Source organism: Drosophila erecta, unplaced genomic scaffold (assembly GCF_003286155.1).
Source record: "Drosophila erecta strain 14021-0224.00,06,07 unplaced genomic scaffold, DereRS2 tig00000055-arrow-pilon, whole genome shotgun sequence".
Lineage (NCBI taxonomy): Eukaryota > Metazoa > Arthropoda > Insecta > Diptera > Drosophilidae > Drosophila > Drosophila erecta.
In genome coordinates this window covers 9792388-9812815 of record NW_020825200.1, presented here as the reverse complement: position 1 = coordinate 9812815, position 20428 = coordinate 9792388, and the positions used below count along the sequence as shown (strand labels likewise).

General features: G+C 38.2%; 5 protein-coding genes across 12 annotated transcripts; 2 read left to right on the top strand and 3 right to left on the bottom strand.

Annotated features, from left to right (window-relative positions):
- Positions 1–508: 508 nt before the first annotated feature.
- Positions 509–5183, bottom strand: LOC6541943. Its single transcript, XM_001969222.3, has 3 exons — positions 4575–5183; positions 4204–4501; positions 509–1830 (listed from the first exon to the last, which is right to left on the bottom strand). Exons 1-3 carry the CDS (start codon positions 5021–5023, stop codon positions 574–576), a joined length of 2004 nt encoding a protein of 667 aa, XP_001969258.2. The 5' UTR covers positions 5024–5183; the 3' UTR covers positions 509–573.
- On the top strand, positions 2743–19370 carry LOC6542251. Of its 7 annotated transcripts, XM_026979184.1 has the most exons (3): positions 14721–15211; positions 15272–15396; positions 17344–19370. In XM_026979184.1, the coding sequence occupies exon 3, from the start codon at positions 17355–17357 to the stop codon at positions 18879–18881; it is 1527 nt and encodes a 508-aa protein (XP_026834985.1). In that variant the 5' UTR covers positions 14721–15211; positions 15272–15396; positions 17344–17354; the 3' UTR covers positions 18882–19370. The 7 variants fall into 7 exon arrangements, 5 of the variants coding, with proteins under 5 accessions (XP_026834986.1, XP_015015019.1, XP_015015020.1 ...); XM_026979185.1 differs by lacking the exons at positions 14721–15211; positions 15272–15396 and adding an exon at positions 2743–3147; XM_015159533.2 differs by lacking the exons at positions 14721–15211; positions 15272–15396 and adding an exon at positions 13832–14049.
- On the bottom strand, positions 5685–7916 carry LOC6542200. Its single transcript, XM_026978482.1, has 4 exons — positions 7384–7916; positions 7041–7326; positions 5931–6950; positions 5685–5885 (listed from the first exon to the last, which is right to left on the bottom strand). The coding sequence occupies exons 1-4, from the start codon at positions 7794–7796 to the stop codon at positions 5685–5687; spliced, it is 1920 nt and encodes a 639-aa protein (XP_026834283.1). The 5' UTR covers positions 7797–7916.
- LOC6542218 lies at positions 8116–12501 on the bottom strand. Of its 2 annotated transcripts, none has more exons than XM_026979183.1 (3): positions 12474–12501; positions 9459–9553; positions 8116–9388 (listed from the first exon to the last, which is right to left on the bottom strand). In XM_026979183.1, exons 1-3 carry the CDS (start codon positions 12499–12501, stop codon positions 8144–8146), a joined length of 1368 nt encoding a protein of 455 aa, XP_026834984.1. In that variant the 3' UTR covers positions 8116–8143. The 2 variants fall into 2 exon arrangements, with proteins under 2 accessions (XP_026834984.1, XP_001969256.2); XM_001969220.3 differs by lacking the exon at positions 12474–12501 and adding an exon at positions 9804–10219 and having other exon boundaries at positions 9459–9744.
- On the top strand, positions 10399–13088 carry LOC6542248. The gene is made up of 2 exons (XM_001969219.3): positions 10399–10833; positions 10891–13088. Exons 1-2 carry the CDS (start codon positions 10430–10432, stop codon positions 12518–12520), a joined length of 2034 nt encoding a protein of 677 aa, XP_001969255.2. The 5' UTR covers positions 10399–10429; the 3' UTR covers positions 12521–13088.
- Positions 19371–20428: the final 1058 nt, after the last annotated feature.

Genomic DNA, 20428 nt, shown 5'->3' with positions numbered 1-20428 from the left:
CAACGGGACTTTCTAGCCTGGCAGGACTATTGTGATTGCACCATATAAATACTAAAAGCATGGCAAAAAAATAATTATAAACTTCCTAATCTTGATATCATACCTTGATATCAAATTCAACTTAAAATATTTCAAGTAAATATTTTCTGACGAGTGAGAAAATAGATGTTTGATGTTAAACACTTACTTATCAACTGACATCAACAGTTCGGCTGGTTAAGGAACCTGTGAAGATCACATCTCACTTTCTATTGAATTTATATATCACTTTAGCTGTCTGTCCTAAGAGGCATCATATTGTTCATCCGTCTTACAGTCAATTTGCCAAGTCCTTTTATGAAAGGCTGATGCGATCGGCCAGATAGGCTCACAACTTCACCATTGGACATTCCGTACTGGGAAAAAATTACAGAATAGACTGGCACTTGACATATAATATATGTAGGTGCAGCATGAAGGACTCGAAGCTAAACACCATAATCAAATAAATCCAAGGGAAAAACTAATATAAAGGTTTTACAACTAGTTTAAACTTTATTAGCTATTTAAGAAACTGTACTAGTCACGGTATTATCAGTGACTGAGGGCACTGAAGCAGATACAATATAGTTTTGCGATCTTATCATCGATGCATGTGGAGTCCTCTTTGTAGGAATTCGTTCTGCTGATTTTCTCCACATTTACTTCAGCATATTGGGTGGAATTATGGTAGACCACTGTGGCTTGGAAGTCAGCACTGTTCTGTTTCACTTTGAACTTAATACGATAAACGGCAGTTTCTGTTTCCTTCAGTTCTTGGTGCCAATCACTGTCCAGACCCGTTTTTATCTCAGTCTTATGGATATAGCTTAGCGTCAGATTGCTGCAGAGGCTGGTTAGGTTCTTTTGAACGAAATACTCGTTCATTCGATCGATCACACTGGTGGCAATAGGAGTGGTCCAATCCTGCCCCGATATAAGCCTGAAGGGTTCGCAGGTGCACCAGTGCTCCTCAATGCCCGCCTCCGAACAGGTACGACCCTCCGGCAGGGGATAGAACAGCGACTGGCAGGTGGGGCAGTCGAAGGACTTGGGTAGCTCTCGACCATCTGGGGTACCCCCAATCTCTATGATATGTTTCAGCGTATTGTGGAGGTCAAAGTTGGAACTAAGCCTGTGCTGATTTAACTCCAGTGCCCTCACATAAGATGGATATGTCTCACGGAACCAGGGCGGCAGATATATAAACATCATCGGAAGCCGCTCCTCCAGAAAGCCCTCCTTCAGACGGGTCAACTCGCCAAATCTGGTACCATGGTCGGCAAAAAATATCATTATCATTTCCTCAAAATCCCCATCCTCAAGCATATCTAGCAGATCTCCCAGAACCTTTTCCTGCATGGACGAAGGCATAAATGGATCGTCGTGACTGAAGTGATTTGACCAGAACATTCCCCAAATGGGTCGATCGTGGACAAAACGTTGCGTGAACTGTAGGCCATAGTCGTAGATATAACGATTCGCTATCCTGCGCCCCAGACAGTATCGCATGTAGTCATGTTCCGGCAATCGGTACACATCCATTTCGGACTCCAGTGCCCTAAGCATAGGTCGAAAGTAATAGTCCATCGGCTTCTTGGAGAAGCCGGGCTTTAGGTAATTGAAATGATTCGAGTTACTTTCATCCTCCGCGTATCCAGTCAAATAGCTGGCGTTCTTGAAATACTTCCATATCATTGGCATCTCGTCCAAACAGCCTTCATTATCAGTATCGCAAACATGTTCCTTGGCCGTACCGGCCGAATATCCACTGAGAATAGCGAGTATATTGGGAAACGAGTTGTCGGCCACCTGAAATCAAAATGTTGTAACTAGTTATAACCAAAATATTTAGCTTGAAACTAAAAACTAGGGATAATGCTATAGTCGAGTTCCCCGACTATAAGTGCGATCAAGAAATTTAATCATTTTCTGAAAATCAATAGTGGCTGTTTTTGTTGGTTTAAGGGCGGTAGAGTGGGCGTTAACAAACTTTCGCTGCGTCTATATCTCTGGAATCTCAATCGTAATCTCATTCTCAACTTTCTAGCTTTTATAGTTCATGAGATCTCGACGTTTATGCCGACGGACATACCCAGATCGACTTGGCTACAGATCAAGCATATGTACATATGTATATACATATACATATATATACGTTATATGGTCGGAAATGCTTCCATCTGCCTGTAGGATATTTTTCAACGAATATAGTATTCCCTTTATGCTTTCCATAATTAGCCAACATGTCAAATACATGTCAATACAAAAATTACTTTTGACATCTAAATAATTATCTGTTTTAGCAATGTTAAACAAGTGCATAATGATATTTACTCTCAACGGGGCCGTTGTTTCATGGCCGTCGTAAAATGGCCAATATTTAACTATTGAAACAGTTGTACACGTGGTTGATCTTTTAGCGTCAGCGATATAAACAAACTCTAACGGCTCTTGACAAATAATACTTACTACATAGTTCAGTTATAAAATGTCAATAATAAAATGTATTCAATGCAAAATCTGTTCTTTGACTTTGTCTTATACTAATTCTTGACAAAAATTTAATTCGCATGTGTAGTAGGAAATATGTATATATATATGTACATAGGTCCCACTGTATTATACATGACATAATAATACGTAAATTTTGTAAAAAAAAAAAAAAAAAAGAACAAGAAGCCACGCGGTAATAAGCACAAATATCCGTTAGAATTAAGCACAGCATTTTCATCCCTTTCTGTCATGAACATTCAGCATATAAGATAGAATCTTCATGGCCCGTTCGCACAAATGAAGAAGGGAGAAGAATTTCGAGGCGTCATTCGGTGGCGTGCTCTCAAACAGTTGAAATAAAGTTACATATATTGAATCAAGTGTGTTCTAGTGTTTTGCAACATCAGAAGTGGTCCTTACTCACAATGCCTGACACAGATCTTAACCAATTCGCCGTTGTTCAGCTAAAAACTTGGTTGGCAGCAGGGACAGCAGGCAGAACACGAGGATCTCCAAATTATTTCCGATTTCACTTCTATGACCTCGCTGGAGGTATTTGAAATCTGTATGAAAGCAGTCCAATTTGGACGCGGAAAAGCCATATTACAAAAATACGAGACGAGATCGAGCAAAGTAAGTCGGTAACTACCAAAGTCACTAGAATAATAAGATGCGTAACGCCATACGATTTTTTTGCGCACGATTTTTTCGTGCTGGCTCTAGAGCGCTCTCTCTCTGGCTCTTGAGCTGAAATTCGAGAGAGCCTGGAGCCAGAGAGAGAGCGCTCTAGAGCTCTCTAGTACGCATGCAGCGACAGCCGATCACTGTATGTGTGCACACGTATGCTGTAAATTTGACAAAATATGCCCTTCACCACAGAAGTTATGGAAAATACATATATTATTTGTACTCGATTGCCACCAAGTAAAAACTCTAATTTTGCATTGCCCTAACATGATAATTATTTATATAAATCATAGAAATACTAATAGGTGAATACATGTACATAATAATACCGAATTATTTTAATAAATTACTTTATACTAGAAAATATGTCGTTAGAGTATTCAACTCGCGACGTGGAAAATATACATATTTGAAGTTAGTGATTCTTGGGTGCGCTGGTCCTGCCTCAAGAATTCAAATTTGCAATAGACAGGTAGCATATAAAGTTTTTTAACTATTTAGTATATTTATTAGTACAAATTACGAAAATATAAAAGTAAAAAAATATGCATACCAATTTTAAGTATTTGAAATGCAAATATTTTGTGTAATGTTTTTGTTATATTCTAATTTGATATTTTAAAAACCTCGCAATTTTGGGTGGGTAAAAGGGCCAAATTTATTGTTTCTCCTTTAAGTTTGTTTTAATCCGTTTGCTTAAAGCTGACAAATACATAGAGCTCATCGTTTGCTACTATTTTTACAAATTTTAATGATATATCCGTATTCAGTTGTAAACGGGACGCGTATTCTGGAGCCGGCAGATCGCCTAAGCAGAAGATAAGCATATAAGAATTTGTTATGGCCCGTTCGCACAAATGAAGAAGAGTAGAACAGTTTCGAGACGTCAAAGGGAACAGTTGAAATCAAGTTATATTAAAGCAAGAGTATGTTCTAGTATTTTACATATGACAGAGTTTGGAGATGAGAATTTGGAGACAGAGATGTATCAAATATACCTACCTTGTTGTATCCTTGCATCTCGTACCATCCTGGGCCTTGTAGAAAGTGAAAAACTTTGGGCATAGTGCGGCGAAAGTTTATCCGGGAAAGGGAGTCAATACCGTACATTATCACACTTGGCTTTCGAGCTGCCCTGGACTTTTTGAGGTCCTTGGGCAACGGCCGGTGCTGGACAAAGGTGAAGGCGTCCTTCTGGAGGACAACTATCGGATCCTCAGCAGTCTGGCACTCGACGATCATTCCCTCCACATGGACTGGCACCTCGTAACCACTCGTGAAATACTTTTTGCCCTTAAGACTACGAAGCATAAGAGGATGATTGGATATTGTTTCTTCAGCGAAAAAGGGGCTCAAGCTCCCACTTGTCTTACTTGTCGTAGGTATCTGCATGATTTCCGTATTTGATTTCGCGGTAGAAGCAATTGTATTCGGCGTCTGTGAAATTAAGCAGTTTTTGAGCGACTTCGTCGTCAATATGCAAAACATGCCGCTTAATAACTTTATTGTATTTTGTCGATATGAGATCGGTCTCATTAGAGCAGGTGACTAGTGTTTGTGGTTTGTATAACTTCATAGCTTCGTCATTGAAAGGATCCACATAGGGTATACGGCACTTGGATGTTTTCACATAGAATTTCTGCGGCTCAGTCTTTTTCGAAACTCGCGAAAAGCGCGTTGTAGGCGGATAAATTTCACTATTGTCATTCGAAGACGTTTTCGATAGATATATTACATAAACCACGATGGACAAAAGGCAGCAAAAAACGAGGGTTTTATACAGCGAATGGCTGTAACAAATTCGAAAATCCATGTTCTTCATTTGACCACATACACGACGCTACTAACACGCAGTTGAAGAGAATACCCCTAAATAAGAATATTCCTGGCTCTGTTATCATTTCTAATGAATAAACCACGAACGTGCACTTAAATTTGTTCCCGATCCGAACTTCTTTAGCCATCGGGCTGTCACAAAATGAAATGTCAAATGGCACGAGCAGTGATATCTTTAAAAAAGGTCAGGCTCGGGAATTTCCGGCAAACCCCACGTAGAAGCTATTTAAGTTGAGTTCGATGAGTTCAGTCAATGCACTTTTTAGACAGAATATTTTTTAATTAAAAAACTTTTAGGTGTAACATTTTTGAGCACTTCGCTCGAGCGACCGTACGTTTTTTTATCTACTGTCAACGCTTGTCATCATATAAGTATGTAGTACAACCCATTAAGTATGTATTTACAACCCATTTGTAAAAGCTTTCGCAAGTCCATTTTAAAATTGAAAATTTACCGCATCGCAATTTTCATCATTATTTGATGGATAAAAAGGTATCATAACAATGTTATATTTTTCTATTTTTACAAATTATATTGCTTCCACTTTACGATTATTTCTGTATAAAATTTAAATTTGAAAAAAATTAAATTCAAAAAAAATATACATATAAATATATTGCATACATATGTATATTCCCATTTTTGATTACTGCATAGTTAATGTGGTTTGATTGTTTCTTATCCTTGATAGGCATATGCAGTACACCTTTTGAATAACGTCGTCTAAGCACTCCGAATCCCTCCAATACATATTAATTCGGCTGATTAGCTCCACATTGATCTGTAGCTCTTCTGTTCTTCTATCGTAGAGAACGGTGGCAAAGAACTGAGCCAAATTCTGATGAACCTGGAATTTGGTGTGATAATGTCGCAATCCCTTTCGCAGACTTACGTTTTCATCGATCTCCAGCATTCTTACTTCGGTGACGTTGACTACCCTAAGGGTGAGATTGCTACACTGATTCTGCAGGTTATTATATTGGAGGTATTGGTTAATGCGATCGACCACCAGTTCGGCCATGCGCCAAGTCCCGTTGTCCTCCGTGACTTCCTCGTAGTTGTGGCAGGTACAGTAAGTCTCCGGTATAGCAGCCTCCGAGCATCTTCTATTTTCTGGCAACGGGTAGAATAGCGACTGACACTGGGGGCAGTCGTAGGACCACTTGGTATCCTCCACCAATCCTTCGATGTTAATAATATGTTTCAAGGTATTGTACACGTCGAAGTTGGAACTCAACCGATTCTGATTCTGGGCCAGAGCCTCCACATAGTGTGGATATTTCTCACGGAACCAGGGTGGTAAGTAAATGAACATCATAGGCAGCCGCTCTTCTAGAAACGATTCCTTCGTGGTCATTAGGGGACCAAACCGAGATCCGTGATCCGAGAAGAATATCATAATCGTATGCTCGAAAGATCCATCCTTCTCGAAATTAAGCAGGTCGCCTAAGACCTTGTGTTGCATGGCCGAGAGCATTGCCCAGTCATCGTGACTGAAATGACTGGACCAAAACATGCCCCAAATGGGACGGTCGGCCACGAATCGTTGCATAAACTGGCGGCAGTAATCGAAGATATAGCTATTGGCAAGTCGGCGACCCAGGCAGTATGTCAGTTTACAGCCTGAGTAATACAGGTTATTAGTTTCTTTTTCCAGGGCATCCAAAAGTGGACGAAAGTAGTAATCTGTGGGCCTACTGAAAAACCCTGGTTTGAAATAATTAAAAGTATTGATCTTCAGTGTATCCTCGGCGTAGGCTGTTAGAAAGCCCTCCTTTTTCATTTCCTTCCATATAAAGGGTATTTCATCTAAACATCCTGGTTGATATACATCACATATTTGATTTTTTGCCGAATGTGGGGAATATCCTGTTAGGATGGCAAATATATTGGGAAACGAATTATCAGCTACCTGAAATAGAACTTAAGTTTTAAAATAACTGTGCTATTGGTTTTTATAAACGATATACCAATTGTGGAACAATTGTTTGGAGTTTCTTACCTTATTGTAGCCCATCATTTCGTACCATCCTGGAGACTTTAGGAACTCGAATACCATAGGCATCAACCGCCGAAGATTGGTTCTTGAGACGGTATCTATGCCGTACATTATTACACTAGCCTTTCGATCTTTCACCAAATTCAGAGGAGTTTTCTGGTGTTGTACAAACGTAAAAGCATCCTCTTGCAGGATGCGTTTCTCGTCCGCTGACCTACAGTCCACCAACATTCCTTCCACGTTCAGGGGTACTACGTAGTCGTGAGTGAATTTAGTTCTATTCCCCATCCTAGTCAGCTTAAAAAAGCCTTTTAAAACCTCAACTTCACTTTAAAAATAACATTACCTATCGTAGCGATCCACAGATTGTCCGTAGATAATATTCTGGTAAAAACAAGCAAAGTCATTACTGTTTGACTGCGACAGCTTGTGAAGCACTTCTTTATTGACATGCAGGACATAGTGTTTTAAAATGGAATCAAAGTGTACTGTAACCAGATCACTTTGATTGGAGCAGGGTGTAAAATTTTTTGGCGTGTATAGTTTTTTGAACTCGAAATTAAAGGGCTCCACGTACGGCATTTGGCACTTAGAGCTATTTACGTAGAAACGTTTTTCGCTTTTCTTGTGTTTTGTTAAAAGCTCATCGTTTACTCCGAAAGTCGTTGTGTTCCACACAATTAAGAGGAATAAAATAAATATGCACAAAATAAATTGTTTAGATGACACTAAAGTAAACGTCTTAGTTTTCAACATCATCCTAAATTAAATTAACCATAAGCTAATTGCTAAACTCAGAAAGAAATTGCACAACTAATAGGATCGTAAAGAAATAATTTTATATCGTTTTTCAATAAGAAATACACTGAACTGATTGGGCTGAGCTATCCCTAACAACTGACTTCGATCAGCTCCTAGAGATCGCAATCAATAAACAATGTCAATAGAGCGAAAACGAATAAATACGAGTTGAATGTCCGTCGACGATGATAATGAATGTTTACCTTTTTATTAAAAGTGTATGTGTGGCAAAGCTTTTTTCAACACTTCAATTCTGAAGTAATTAATATAGCCCTAGTTTGTTTTATATAACATCAAGTTTATTTTCACTTTATTATAGCTCGCAGCTTTGACAAGCAAACGCAATATAGCTTTTGAATCTTATTGCTGACGCACTCTGAATCGGTACCATACATATTAGTTCGACTGATGAGCTCCACATTTATCTGGAGTTCTTCTGTCTCCCTATCGTAGAGAACAGTGGCAAAAAACTCAGCCAAATTTTGATGAACTTGAAATTTGGTATGGTAGTGTCGCATTCCCTTTGCTAGATTTACGTCCTTATAGTGCATTCTTACTTCAGTGTTATTGACTACCCTCAGGGTGAGATTACTACAAAGATTCTGCAGATTATGATATTGCAGGTATTTGTTCATGCGATCGACCACCAGTTCGGCCATGCGCCAAGTCCCGTGGTCCTCCGTGACTTCCTCGTAGTTGTGGCACGTACAGTAAGCCTCCGCTATGCCAGTCTCCGAACAGCTTCGATTCTCTGGTAGGGGATAAAAAAGCGACTGACACTGGGGGCAGTCGTAGGACCGTTTGGTATCCTCCACCAATCCTTCAATGTTAATAATATGTTTCAAGGTATTGTACACGTCGAAGTTGGAACTCAACCGATTCTGATTCTGAGCCAGAGCCTCCACATAGTAAGGATATTTTATTCGAAACCAGGGTGGTAAGTAAATGAACATCATAGGCAGCCGCTCTTCTAGAAAAGCTTCTTTCGTGTACATGAGAGGACCGAAACGAGCTCCGTGATCTGAGAAGAATATCATTATGGTATGCTCGAAAGCCCCATCCTTTTCAAAATTGAGCAAATCTTCTAGGATCTTGTGTTGCATGGCCGAGAGCATAAATAAGTCGTCGTGGCTGTAATGGTTCGTCCAAAACATGCCCCAGATAGGGCGATCGGCAACGAATCGTTGCATAAACTGGCGGCAGTAATCGAAGATATAGCTGTTGGCAAGTCGACGACCCAGACAATATTTCATTAGGCAATCAGGGCAATATTGGATCAAAGTCTCGTTTTCAAGGGCGGTTAGAAATGGACGAAAATAATAATCTGTGGGCTTCACGGCGAAGCCTGGCTTTGCATAGTTGAAGGTATTTGAGTGCTCCTCATCTTCAGCATAGGCTGTTAAATACCCGTCTTTTTTGAACTCCTTCCATATAAAAGGTATTTTATCCAAACATCCATCAACATCCGTATTACAAATTCGTTTTTCGGCCGACTCCGGGGAAAAGCCAGTTAGCATAGCGAATATGTTGGGAAAGGAATTATCAGCCACCTATATTAGGAATATTTAAAATATGTTTTTAACGATAGAAAAAAAGTTCCAATGGAATACATTCAATGACCTTATTGTAGCCCATCATTTCGTACCATCCTGGAGACTTGAGGAACTCGTGTACAATGGGCATCATCCTGCGAAGATTGGTCCTTGAGACAGTATCTATACCGTACATAATAACACTGGCCTTATTATTTGGCTTTACTTTCTGTGGACGATGCTTGTATTGCACAAATACAAAAGCATCTCTTTGGAGGACTCTCATTTCGTCAGCGGTCCTGCATTCCACCAACATCCCTTCGACATCCAAAGGCACCAAATAGTTCTGACTGATTTTGGTTCTTCTACCTTTCCTGCATTTAAGGAAGCAAAATTGTATGGTAACCCTACTTTACATAATGCACTCAATTACCTGTCGTAATGATCCGCTGATTGACCATAAATAATTTTCTGATAAAAACAAGCAAAGTCATTCGTTTTTGACTCGGACAGCTCGTGAAGCACTTCCTCATTTGTGTGAAGCACATATCGATTCAATATTTTATCGTAGTGTGCAGAAACAAGATCACTTTCATTTGTGCACGGTATAAATTTCTTTGGGTGATTGATTTTTAAGAACTCCGCATTGAAGGGATCTACATAATGCATTTCACACTTTCCGGATTTGACATAAAAGCGTTTTTTCACTCCCTGGGTTTCTCGAACACTAGTCCTAAACTTTTCATCGACTCTTGAGGAATTCATGCTCCACAGACATATTAAGGTTACAGCCAGAAAACTCACAGTAAGTCTTTTAAAAGTGTATGACATAGACCGCGCCATTGTAAATATTTCTGCCAACTAATATTTTCGATTACTTTTAAAATCTGGCTAGGCTACCGTAGAGAAATTCATTTCACGGTGAGTTTTTATTTTGTATCCTATTTAAATTAACTTGGAAGAAACATGTACAAACAAACGGGCATGCAAATTATATTTAATCATTTAAACTAACAGACTCTGGTGTATGTCAAATACTGAGTTCAGTTAGGAGTTATCATGGAACCTTGTAGGACGCTGCTTTTGATAATACCCATATTCCTACAAAGTCATTTGTCTATGACTACAAAAAAGAAACCAGTGCTTCGAAACTCGCAATCTAATCAAGTCCATCATGAACACTATATCATGACATCAGAGTGTCATATTCCATACATCATCAAATCAGTAAAAAGTAAAAAAAGGAACATAAAACATGACAACGTTTGTTCCAACGATAATAGTTTAATAAAACTTCGTTTCGACGACAAAATCCAGCAATATGTGTTATATGTAAATGATTCTGTGGCCCAGCTGAAACTTGCGTCTATGGAAAAGAAATCTCCCAACTTGGTTGGATACAATTGCAGTTATCGTGCGATAAGAGGTGTAAATCGCAACTTTACTTTTGATGCACCTGTTGTGTATGTATTTCATTTAACATGTGAAAGCCTTATAATTTGATAACAATTTTTGAATAGCCTCGGTGACGAAGTTCCTTTTTGGAATGGCTATACGGTTCCCCGTACCGTGGACGGCATAAGAGCATCCTGCCGAAGTGAACTGGCAAAGGATCTGCAATCAAATTCTTTTGCCCTAGTCCAACCTCGTAAAGCATATGCACCACTTTTTTCCTGGCACCGCAGACCGAGTGTTATAATGATTGGACTCGATGGTATTTCCCAGATCAACTTTCGCCGCAACTTTCCCATTGTATTCAACCATCTTAAAATGCAGGGCTGGTTCAAGATGGATGGATACACAGATATTGGTGAGAATACCCAGTCCAATTTATTGGCTGTACTGACGGGCTACAGTCCGCACACTTTGATGAATCTCAAATGCAATGCGAGTGGGAATGGTTGCCTGAAAACGGTTCCACTTATATGGAAGCATTTTAAGAAGAAGGGTTACATAACCGCATATGGCGGGGGAATGTCCGATGTGACAATCTTCAATTCGGTAAAGAATGGGTTTTTTGAAGGTCCCATTGACTTTAATGCCCGTCATATTCTGGAGCAGAAGAATGGTGAAAGTTGCATTGATCGACGACTTAATATCAAGTATAGCTTTGACTATTGTAAGGAATTTTTAAAACGACATTCTAATTCATCCCGACCTGTACTCGGAATTTTCTTTGCAAACGGAATGCCGCATAAATCCTATGATAATGACAAAATACAAGCTGAACTGTTGGATATAGTCAAGAAATTCAAGGAAATGGGTATTCTTACAAAGTCAATTGTCGTCCTGTTCAGCTATCCTGTGTCATCTGTACAAGAAAAGAAAAGGAACTTTCTTGGGGAAAGTTTACCCATCCTGTACATTTGGCTACCATCCTGGTTTAGAGCATTGCGTCCTGAAATAGTTCAAGCCTTGAGGATCAATAGTAAACGTCTGACTTCTCCATACGATCTTCATCTCACACTGCAACATCTCTTGGAACTGGGAGAACGTTGGCCTCATGCAGTGGACAAACTGGTAGATTGCCCCACTTGTCAGACCCTTTTTGCTCCAGTTCCCGAGAATCGAACCTGTTCAGATGCTGGCATAGGGGAATCCAACTGCCCGTGTGATACCTACAAGTTGCTTAACACCAATCAAATAAAGCATTTGTCTTTGGGAAAGCTACTCGTGCGCAGCATAAATCAATTCCTTTATCATCACAACTTGCAGGAGCTGTGCTACAATCTTACACTTAAATCAATCAAAATGGTGTTGCAACGAAAGGACAGAAAGTTATCAAGTGGCAGCACCTATAGAGTATATTTCACTGCCACCCCAAACAACCCAGAATTTTCTACGACTACTCGCTACAATCACAATCGTCAAGAACTGGAATATATAAATGTGGAGTCCATAAACCGATTGAATCACTATCAAAATGACTCGAGTTGCATGCGAAGATTACGAGGCAGAAAGTTTTGTATATGCAAGAGTCGAATACTGGAGGAAATTTCAGTTACCGCTAAGGGAAATGTGAAAAACCAGAAGAAAAGTAAACGAGACTTTAAAAAAGAAGTCCCGAATAAAAATAAAGTAGATATTAGTTTATATGACTTACCAGAGATGCGAGAAAGCGACCAAAACATTGAAATTATCTCGGTGTAAATGGGCGGTGTTGGGCCTGAAATAAATTTAAACACTCAATTTTTTAACAAGTTCAGGAACAATAATCTTTGTGACTGACATAGCCATCGGCTAAACCGAAGATCTGAATCTTAGGCTCATTCTTTCTGGTTATAGTCCAAGTAATTTGAACAACATAAGATGACTCCTTATAAGAACGAGGGTTATTTCCATTTAACCTTTTCAGTTAAACCTTGCTAAGCAATCTTAGATAGTACATGCATAAGCAATCAACCCCATAATTTACAGATTGCAAACGATTATTACGATTTTGCTATAAATTTCTTGGAGCATTATCTTAACAACTCCCAGCCACCAACCACACCAGTCATATATACATTGTCCAAACAAAGAAAATGTCACGAAAATACAACAGGAGAGCTAATCAAAATAGATATCAGGGTAAATACTTTTTAACTATGTAATGCAATCATTTATAAAATCTACAAACACCTGAGGAAAAAGAATCTCGAGCACAATTGAATTCAGCCTGCATTTTTGATGCAAAACTTTCCACATTTCAATAAAATAATTTGCAGTAGATAAGATTAACTGGCCGTAAATCCCTAATTTATTTGGTGTCTAGAACGTTCAAGTCGGGTATATTAAGATGGATGCGTCAAGAAATATTATACCCGTCAAACGGAGAGGAAAAGGCAATACTAGATACGTTGAAAAGTATGTAAGAGGTAGAAGGTACCGTTTCCGACCCTAAAATAAAATATGTGAATGTTTCTGTGCATCTTGTTTTTTTTTAGGCCAAGCCATTATTTTACAAAGCGGAAATTAGTGCTCTTTTATAATTGAAACTATGGGAATTGTGATGGACATATTAAATAACCAATCAATAGATCAAAACGTCAGATAAATTGATACCTGTGTCCATGCCTGCGATTATCATTTGAAAGGCTGTGTTTTGTCTACTTATTAACATTGTTTACTAATTCATTATGATAAAAGGCCGACGGCGACTATCAGTATCAGTTCAGATGAGGACAGGCACCCCGTAGCACAGTGGCGCTTTTCACATTTTTTAATACATATATTGTTTTCGTTTCTTTGAAATTAAAAGAAAAACGTGTATTACGATGTAGCCAGGAAACATAATTTTATGATTATGATTCATGGTTTTTAAGAGCCTAAAATAAACTGTAAAGGTTATATAATATCGTGTCCTTTCGAGCCCACTTAATTCATTTGATGTTCGCAGTGTTTTTTGCGTAAGGGAACCACTGTGCGACGTCTGTTTGGACTAAGCGTCATCGTTACTGATCCCAAGCACTGCCCACAGTCGGCTCTGTCCCGATTTGGATTATACTCATTTCATTAGTTCATTGCGATAACTCGCAGCCGACGGTACAACTCTGTCTCCGATTTCAGTTCTTCAAAGCAATTTAATTTATTATCCAGCATGACCAACAAGAAGATGTTCAACAGGACTACGTCAGTAAGTCCTGGGCAATTGCATTACTATCATACGGATTTCTATTACTCAATGCCGGATTTGCATAGTAAGTACTGACAGAAATTATACACAATCCTTTTTTAAACAAAGTACATTTTGTAGCCACAGAATATTATAGTTAATTTTTCATTAATTTTCGACTGTAAAATGTTATTATTAATTCGTGTAAGCTACAATTTTTAGTTCTCTTAAGTTCTTTCTTTCCCCCACTTTTTTTTTAACTACATACTTATGTGACCATCATCTTCTTGTCGGGAAGTTTATATACGAGTATGTTGATTTCAATATGATTTTCTCAAAGCTATGTCGTTATTTATATTGCAAAACAACTCAATTTTTTCTTAAATTCTAACCAAATAAAATAAATTTGAAGCCCACGTTACTTAACTTTTAGCAATTCAGTGAAACTACTGAAGTATATAGAATTCAATCTATTTATTCGTCAAAATCGTAAATTCCCGCCTTCATGTTAGTCCAGTTCACAACCAAATTTTCATCGCAGCCAACTTCACTTCACTTGATTTTCCCATGATTCTCTTTTTCTACTTATACAACCCACAAGAGAGCGAGAGGAAATACTCTAAAAAAATAATAATAAAAAATTGTATTAGAAATTTAAAAATTATTTGTTTTTCTGTACGCATATACGCATTCTGAAGTTTTTCAGTAGCTCTTCAGTACATCTCTGAAATATAAAAATTGTTTTCAAGTTAAATTTTGTACAGTGCACCCTTAAAACAAAGAGCACAGAGGTCGTCTACATTTCTTTGGGGTTAAAATTTCCACTGAAGCAGTTTCCCGTCTCATTTGTTGGGTTGCTTTGTAGTGAATTGAAGCGTTTTGTTTTTCCTCTGTCCAGTCTGGTGAAAATTTCGTAATTATAATGCTGGATAAATATTTAAGCCTTTGGAAAATGGGCGAAACAGGCTGAGTTGTGCGAGAGGAGACAATAAAAGTGGCCCTTTACTTATAAATATTCCGCGACGTGTCTCAAAAACAAACAAAGATATGCGGAAACAGTGTGTTAACAAAAAGAGTGAAAAATAGAGAGAGTGTCGCGATAAGCGGTTGAGCGAGACAGAGAAAATTGTTGATTAAAATGTGTGTCAAAATAAAACAAAAAGCCACTTGAACATCAGTTGCTTCTAATTCAAATCATGGGAAACGGCACGTGTGCTTCAGTTCTTGGATTTTTAAAATATTTACCCGTATGCATTTCTATAATTCCTTTATTTTTGGATATATGCTCACCTGAGCCACTTTTATAGGCGACAAATAGCAATCCAAGCAAACGACTAGAAAACGATCTCGACAACTACATGTGAAATTCACAAATCAAATCGCAATTGTCACATCCCAAAGATATAGAACAACTATAGGGGAGATACAGAATGTAAGTGCAACGCTAAAATAAACAAACAAGAATAACATTTCCACAGGTGTTTTTTGCATTTCAATGCATATTTCCGTCGCGGCTACAAATCGTTTTAAAAACCGGATGAAAACAGGCTACGGGTATTTCAAGGATTTTCACGATACACTGAAGAAAAATGATAGTGCCAAGAAACACACTTTCAATATTAACCTTGGCTGCAAAAAATAAAACCTAAAGCAAAAGAAGCAAATTATGAAATTCGTTAACAAAAAAATTGAATTGTTAATTAAATCAACTTGACACCTCAGCAACGGAAACGAATGACAACATTGTCAGAAATGCAAAACAAAATATAAAGCAAAATAAAATACCAATAATTCACGACCTATACCATTTTTTGAGGCCACACCATTTTGTGTCGTTGTCATGGGAAAGACCCGGGAAAACCTGACAAAGAAAAATTAAAACCGGCATTTGCATACAGAAATAGGAATAATGGAATTTAACGTAATATATGCCTTATTAAAGTGTTTTAGATTAATACAACAAGTCATTGGAAAGAAGGGCAGAACAAGTCTATGAAGGTTATCACTTTTCTTAATTGGATCTTAGATCTGTTATCACCCTACATTTACAAATATGAATCTTAAATTATTTCTTCCAACTGTTTGGTTATTGGAAAAATAACATTATTTATAATAGTATTCATTTGATATTTCTGTGTGCTACTTGAATGATTTTTTATAGTTAAGCTAATTAACGCATTTAGGGTTTTTTTTTTTTTTGTGCTTTATTCTAATCCAAAGTCTGTGAATAACATGGAATCGTTGAAAAGATGGCGATCAGCGAAATGTTTTTATGATACGGCTTTTATCTCGAAGCACATTCACATTTCAGTCTGGTTCAAAAAGCACTCGACAAAAACGTGACAAAGAAGCACTAACCGTGTATGCCATAAATTCTGTAGTTATGTCACATAAGTATGGCATATATGAATTTATTTATGCCTGATCACAACGCGCTGACGTCGATAAGACCTGACTAATATTAAGATCATTTTGTGAAGGAAAAACAGGGCTTATCGCAGTTGGCATCAATAGGCGGGCGGTAATTAGCTGGGTCCCTGATAAGGCACCAAAATCGTTCGTAATCATGTGAGTTTGCAGAGTAATCAAAGCTAAATAAAAATTATAGCAAAACTAAGTTAGAATATATATATATGTATATAACTATTTGTGTTTCATTTTAAATGCTAGTAAATATTTAAATAATATTATATAAATGTATTTTTCCCCCTGACTAAGCATAAGGAATCCGATTAACAAAATGGATTCCAAAGCAAACAGATTATGTTTAACATTTATGTGTTCATTTCCATATGATTATCCGATAATTACAAAATAAAACGTATGAGTTTACCACCCTAGAAAAAGATACCGCTCCTGGTCTAAATTTTTGTTGTTAACGGCGATAAGCAAATCTTTTTCCGCAAAACCAAGTAATTGTGGGGAATCATCCAGAGACGCGGGTCGCTAAACATCGATCAAACATCGGCTGTCACTTGGCTGGCCATCGATCTGAGTCTGCCAATTGAATCTTGTGAATAGCTTAGTTATACACTCGGCCAATATCAACAATCGTGTTGAATTGTTGATACAATCTCGCCTCTCACAATTGCTCAGTTGAACTTATAAGATCGTAAGGAGGGGGAGCCGTGAAAATATGCCGGTTCCAGTGGCCCAGACTAATTTGATAATCGCGCAATCTGACAGTGTACAACAAACCTGGCTGGCAATCAGACGTGGTCGCAGGAAAACTATTTCGCAGTCAAGGGAAAATTTTAAGCCGCCAGGATGCAGCCGATAACGGAATATCACTTTGAAGGTGCCCCGTCAGGCCATAGGAAAAAACTATTTCAATATCTCCAGATAATAATCTTTATCTTTTCTCCCTTTTTATTTGCAGAAACCCGCAAAATGCACGGTGTGAAAAGGGTGCTGGTTTTCTGCCTGATGATTGTGATACTGCCGGCCATCCTTATCATTATGCCGCTGCACTTGCGAAAGACAGTGTTTGCCGATGTCATCTATCCCATGGCTGAGTCCGATATCATTGAGATCCGGGCAGGAATCTCGTCGATCTTTTGCTCGAAACACACACTGCGTATGAGCTCCAACTTCAATGCGTTTCAACTACGTAATAAGCCCGAGATTGCGACGAATCGAAAACACATTAGGCTGAAGAAGTCTATGACTTTGCCGGATGATACCCTGGAATACTGGGGCTTCTTCTTGCTGAAAGGCGCCAAGGTGCGAGTGAAATTCTGCTCCCGCTACGATGGATCCCGCATCTTGATCATCCATGGTCACAGGGAGCTTAATCTTTGCGGTCTGACCGATCACAATAAGAACAAGTTGGGCGCCAATTATGCCAAAGGCCACGAACAGGTGCAGGTGTTCTTCGAAGACAACGTGGAGATCACGGAAGAGAAGGGCAACCAGGACGTCCTAATGGAGCACGAAAATCACGGTGGAGAGGATTTGACTGAGGATGTTTCACAGCCGCAGTTGAACATGCCTGTGAAGCAAAACAATTCTATACAGCCTAAGTTAATCAGGAAAAAACTGAAAAAGGGCACAATTCATCATGGCGAACATGATCCGTATGCTATAACCGATTTGCAGGGATCACACCATACAGAACACATATTGAATCACCATCAAAGCTCTAATTCTCCAGCCCATCAGCGAGATCAGAGTTCGAATATCACAAACAAAGAAGCTAGTCGCAATCACATACCATATGAAGATTTTGCAGATCAAAATTCGAGTAAGACCCATCATAGTGGGGAAAGTCCGCCTCATCGGGAGCGTCTCAAAAGACACAATAGAGGAAGCCATAGGAATCAGAAGAGACAGGATCTTTACGATACGCTTTATAAAAGATCGAAGAGGGAGAATGTCTACGATAGAAAGACCATCCACGGAGGAAATGCCATAAACTTCACGGAAACCGACGAGTCCAATTCGGTGTCCAGCTTTGAGACGGGATTATTTCAGTGTTTCAATGGAATGATCCTGCTGCAGGAGTTCTTTAGGCCAAAAAATGAGTGCTCAAATCCGCACATAATGGACACTTCGCCCAACAAGAGTTCGATGGTGGTGCACAACGTCATCGAGGATGGGTACTACTATTATATATTCTACAGCGACAACGATCATGTGCAAAACGAGATCCACGCCATATTCGATATTTACAAGCCGACGTACCAGTACTCGAACATGAGCGAATCGCAAAGCTGTCTGAATACCACGAATTGCACATTCAACATCAGTTTCCTTTCGGACGAGATCGTAGTGGTGGAGGTTCCCACTCGGGATGGCATTGAGCACGAGGAGGACGATATAACCAACCTGGTCTCTACCTGTCATCCGCGCAGCGAGATATACGCCATCTTTCCCATTACGGTGCTGGTCCTGATCCTTTGCTGCTCCTTCCTGTAGTCCTCTTGATCCAATATTATTATTATACTATTGTGATATTTATGGTGAGGTAACTGGGTGATATACTCGCTTGTGAGTGTGTTAACGTTATGGCCGGCCCCAAAACGCGAGCTTTTAAAGTAGCCATATAATATTCCATATCGGTTATACACACGGAATGAACAGTCTGAACAATTAAGGTCTACAAATTAAAATAGGAATGTAAGGAAAAATATATAAATTGTATATTGTGTACAAATAATGGTAGATACAAAGTAATTTTAAGAAAGAACTGTAGTACTTATCAACTAAATGATTAACTCTCATTTTACAAAGGACTTTCATGTTTTCGTTTACCTTAAAATCGTTACGTTGAACACATTTTTAAGACAATTCTTATGTACTCAATTGAAAACAATTAGTTACAATGCTTTTGTTGAATTTGTATTAGTGATTTCAGTTTTAAGATAATTTCCATTAGCTTTTAAAGAAATATAAAATAAATTGTAATTATGGGTTGTGATTTTTCATTTTATACTTAAGGCCTACATTTTGACGTTGCTGCAGATAATTTTCCACTGGCTGAAGTTTCAGGACAGAAAACAATTTTGTTGATTCTAGTTATTTTAGATCAATTCACACACAAATCAGGCATTCAAAGCTAATTCGCCGATCACTCGTGTCACTCGTTTCGTAATTTGGCCACGGAAGTAATGCAAATATTTATTTAAAATTATTGTACATGGAGTTGACATAAGAAATAAGGGAAAATACCATTGTCATTGAAAATGAATTGAACAGAATCACTTACTAGTCTTTTAGTTTGTACACTGCACACAATGAGCAGTGTAAACAAAGTGCCTTGGATTATCCGATTAGTATAGTTTTATTAGAATAAGTAATAAAAGAAAACAATAAAATATTATAAACAGTATTCAGCAAAACAACTTAATTTTAGAAAATGGGAAAAAAGCCTTTTTAAATTTAGCAGATCGATGACAACGTCAGCAATATAAGGCTGATTGCTATGAAACTAAATTTCTACATGGTGTATTGTTGTGTAGATACTATGTAAGATTACAGTAAACTTGAAAAAAATTTGTCAACTATTTTTATACCCGTTACTCGTGAGGTAAAAGCGTACATATATTAGATTCGTTGAAAAATTTGTTTTATAATTCTTTTGTTTGGAAATTCCTAACGATTTGCCTAAAATTGTGGATATTACTCCTTCGATCTCATGGCAGATACCAGATACTATCTGATAGTCAAGAAACAAGCGTTTAAAAACTTCTGCAGGGGCGAACGTTCATTCGTTTCTCACTAATTAGATGATTGAATTACGCCTTATCAGAGTTGTCAGATATATGTGAACAAGAAATACTATCTTATCTGAAGTGATTGATTGCAAAAAGTTATATGAACTTCATTAACCAATCCCAAATAAAAAAATATTTATTGAAGGCATTCGTCACTAATTGCAGCAATATCCATATCTGAGTTTTAAATTACTTAATCATTACTTTCGGCTGAAACCATGTAGTTACCTTAATACATGTTCAAGTAGT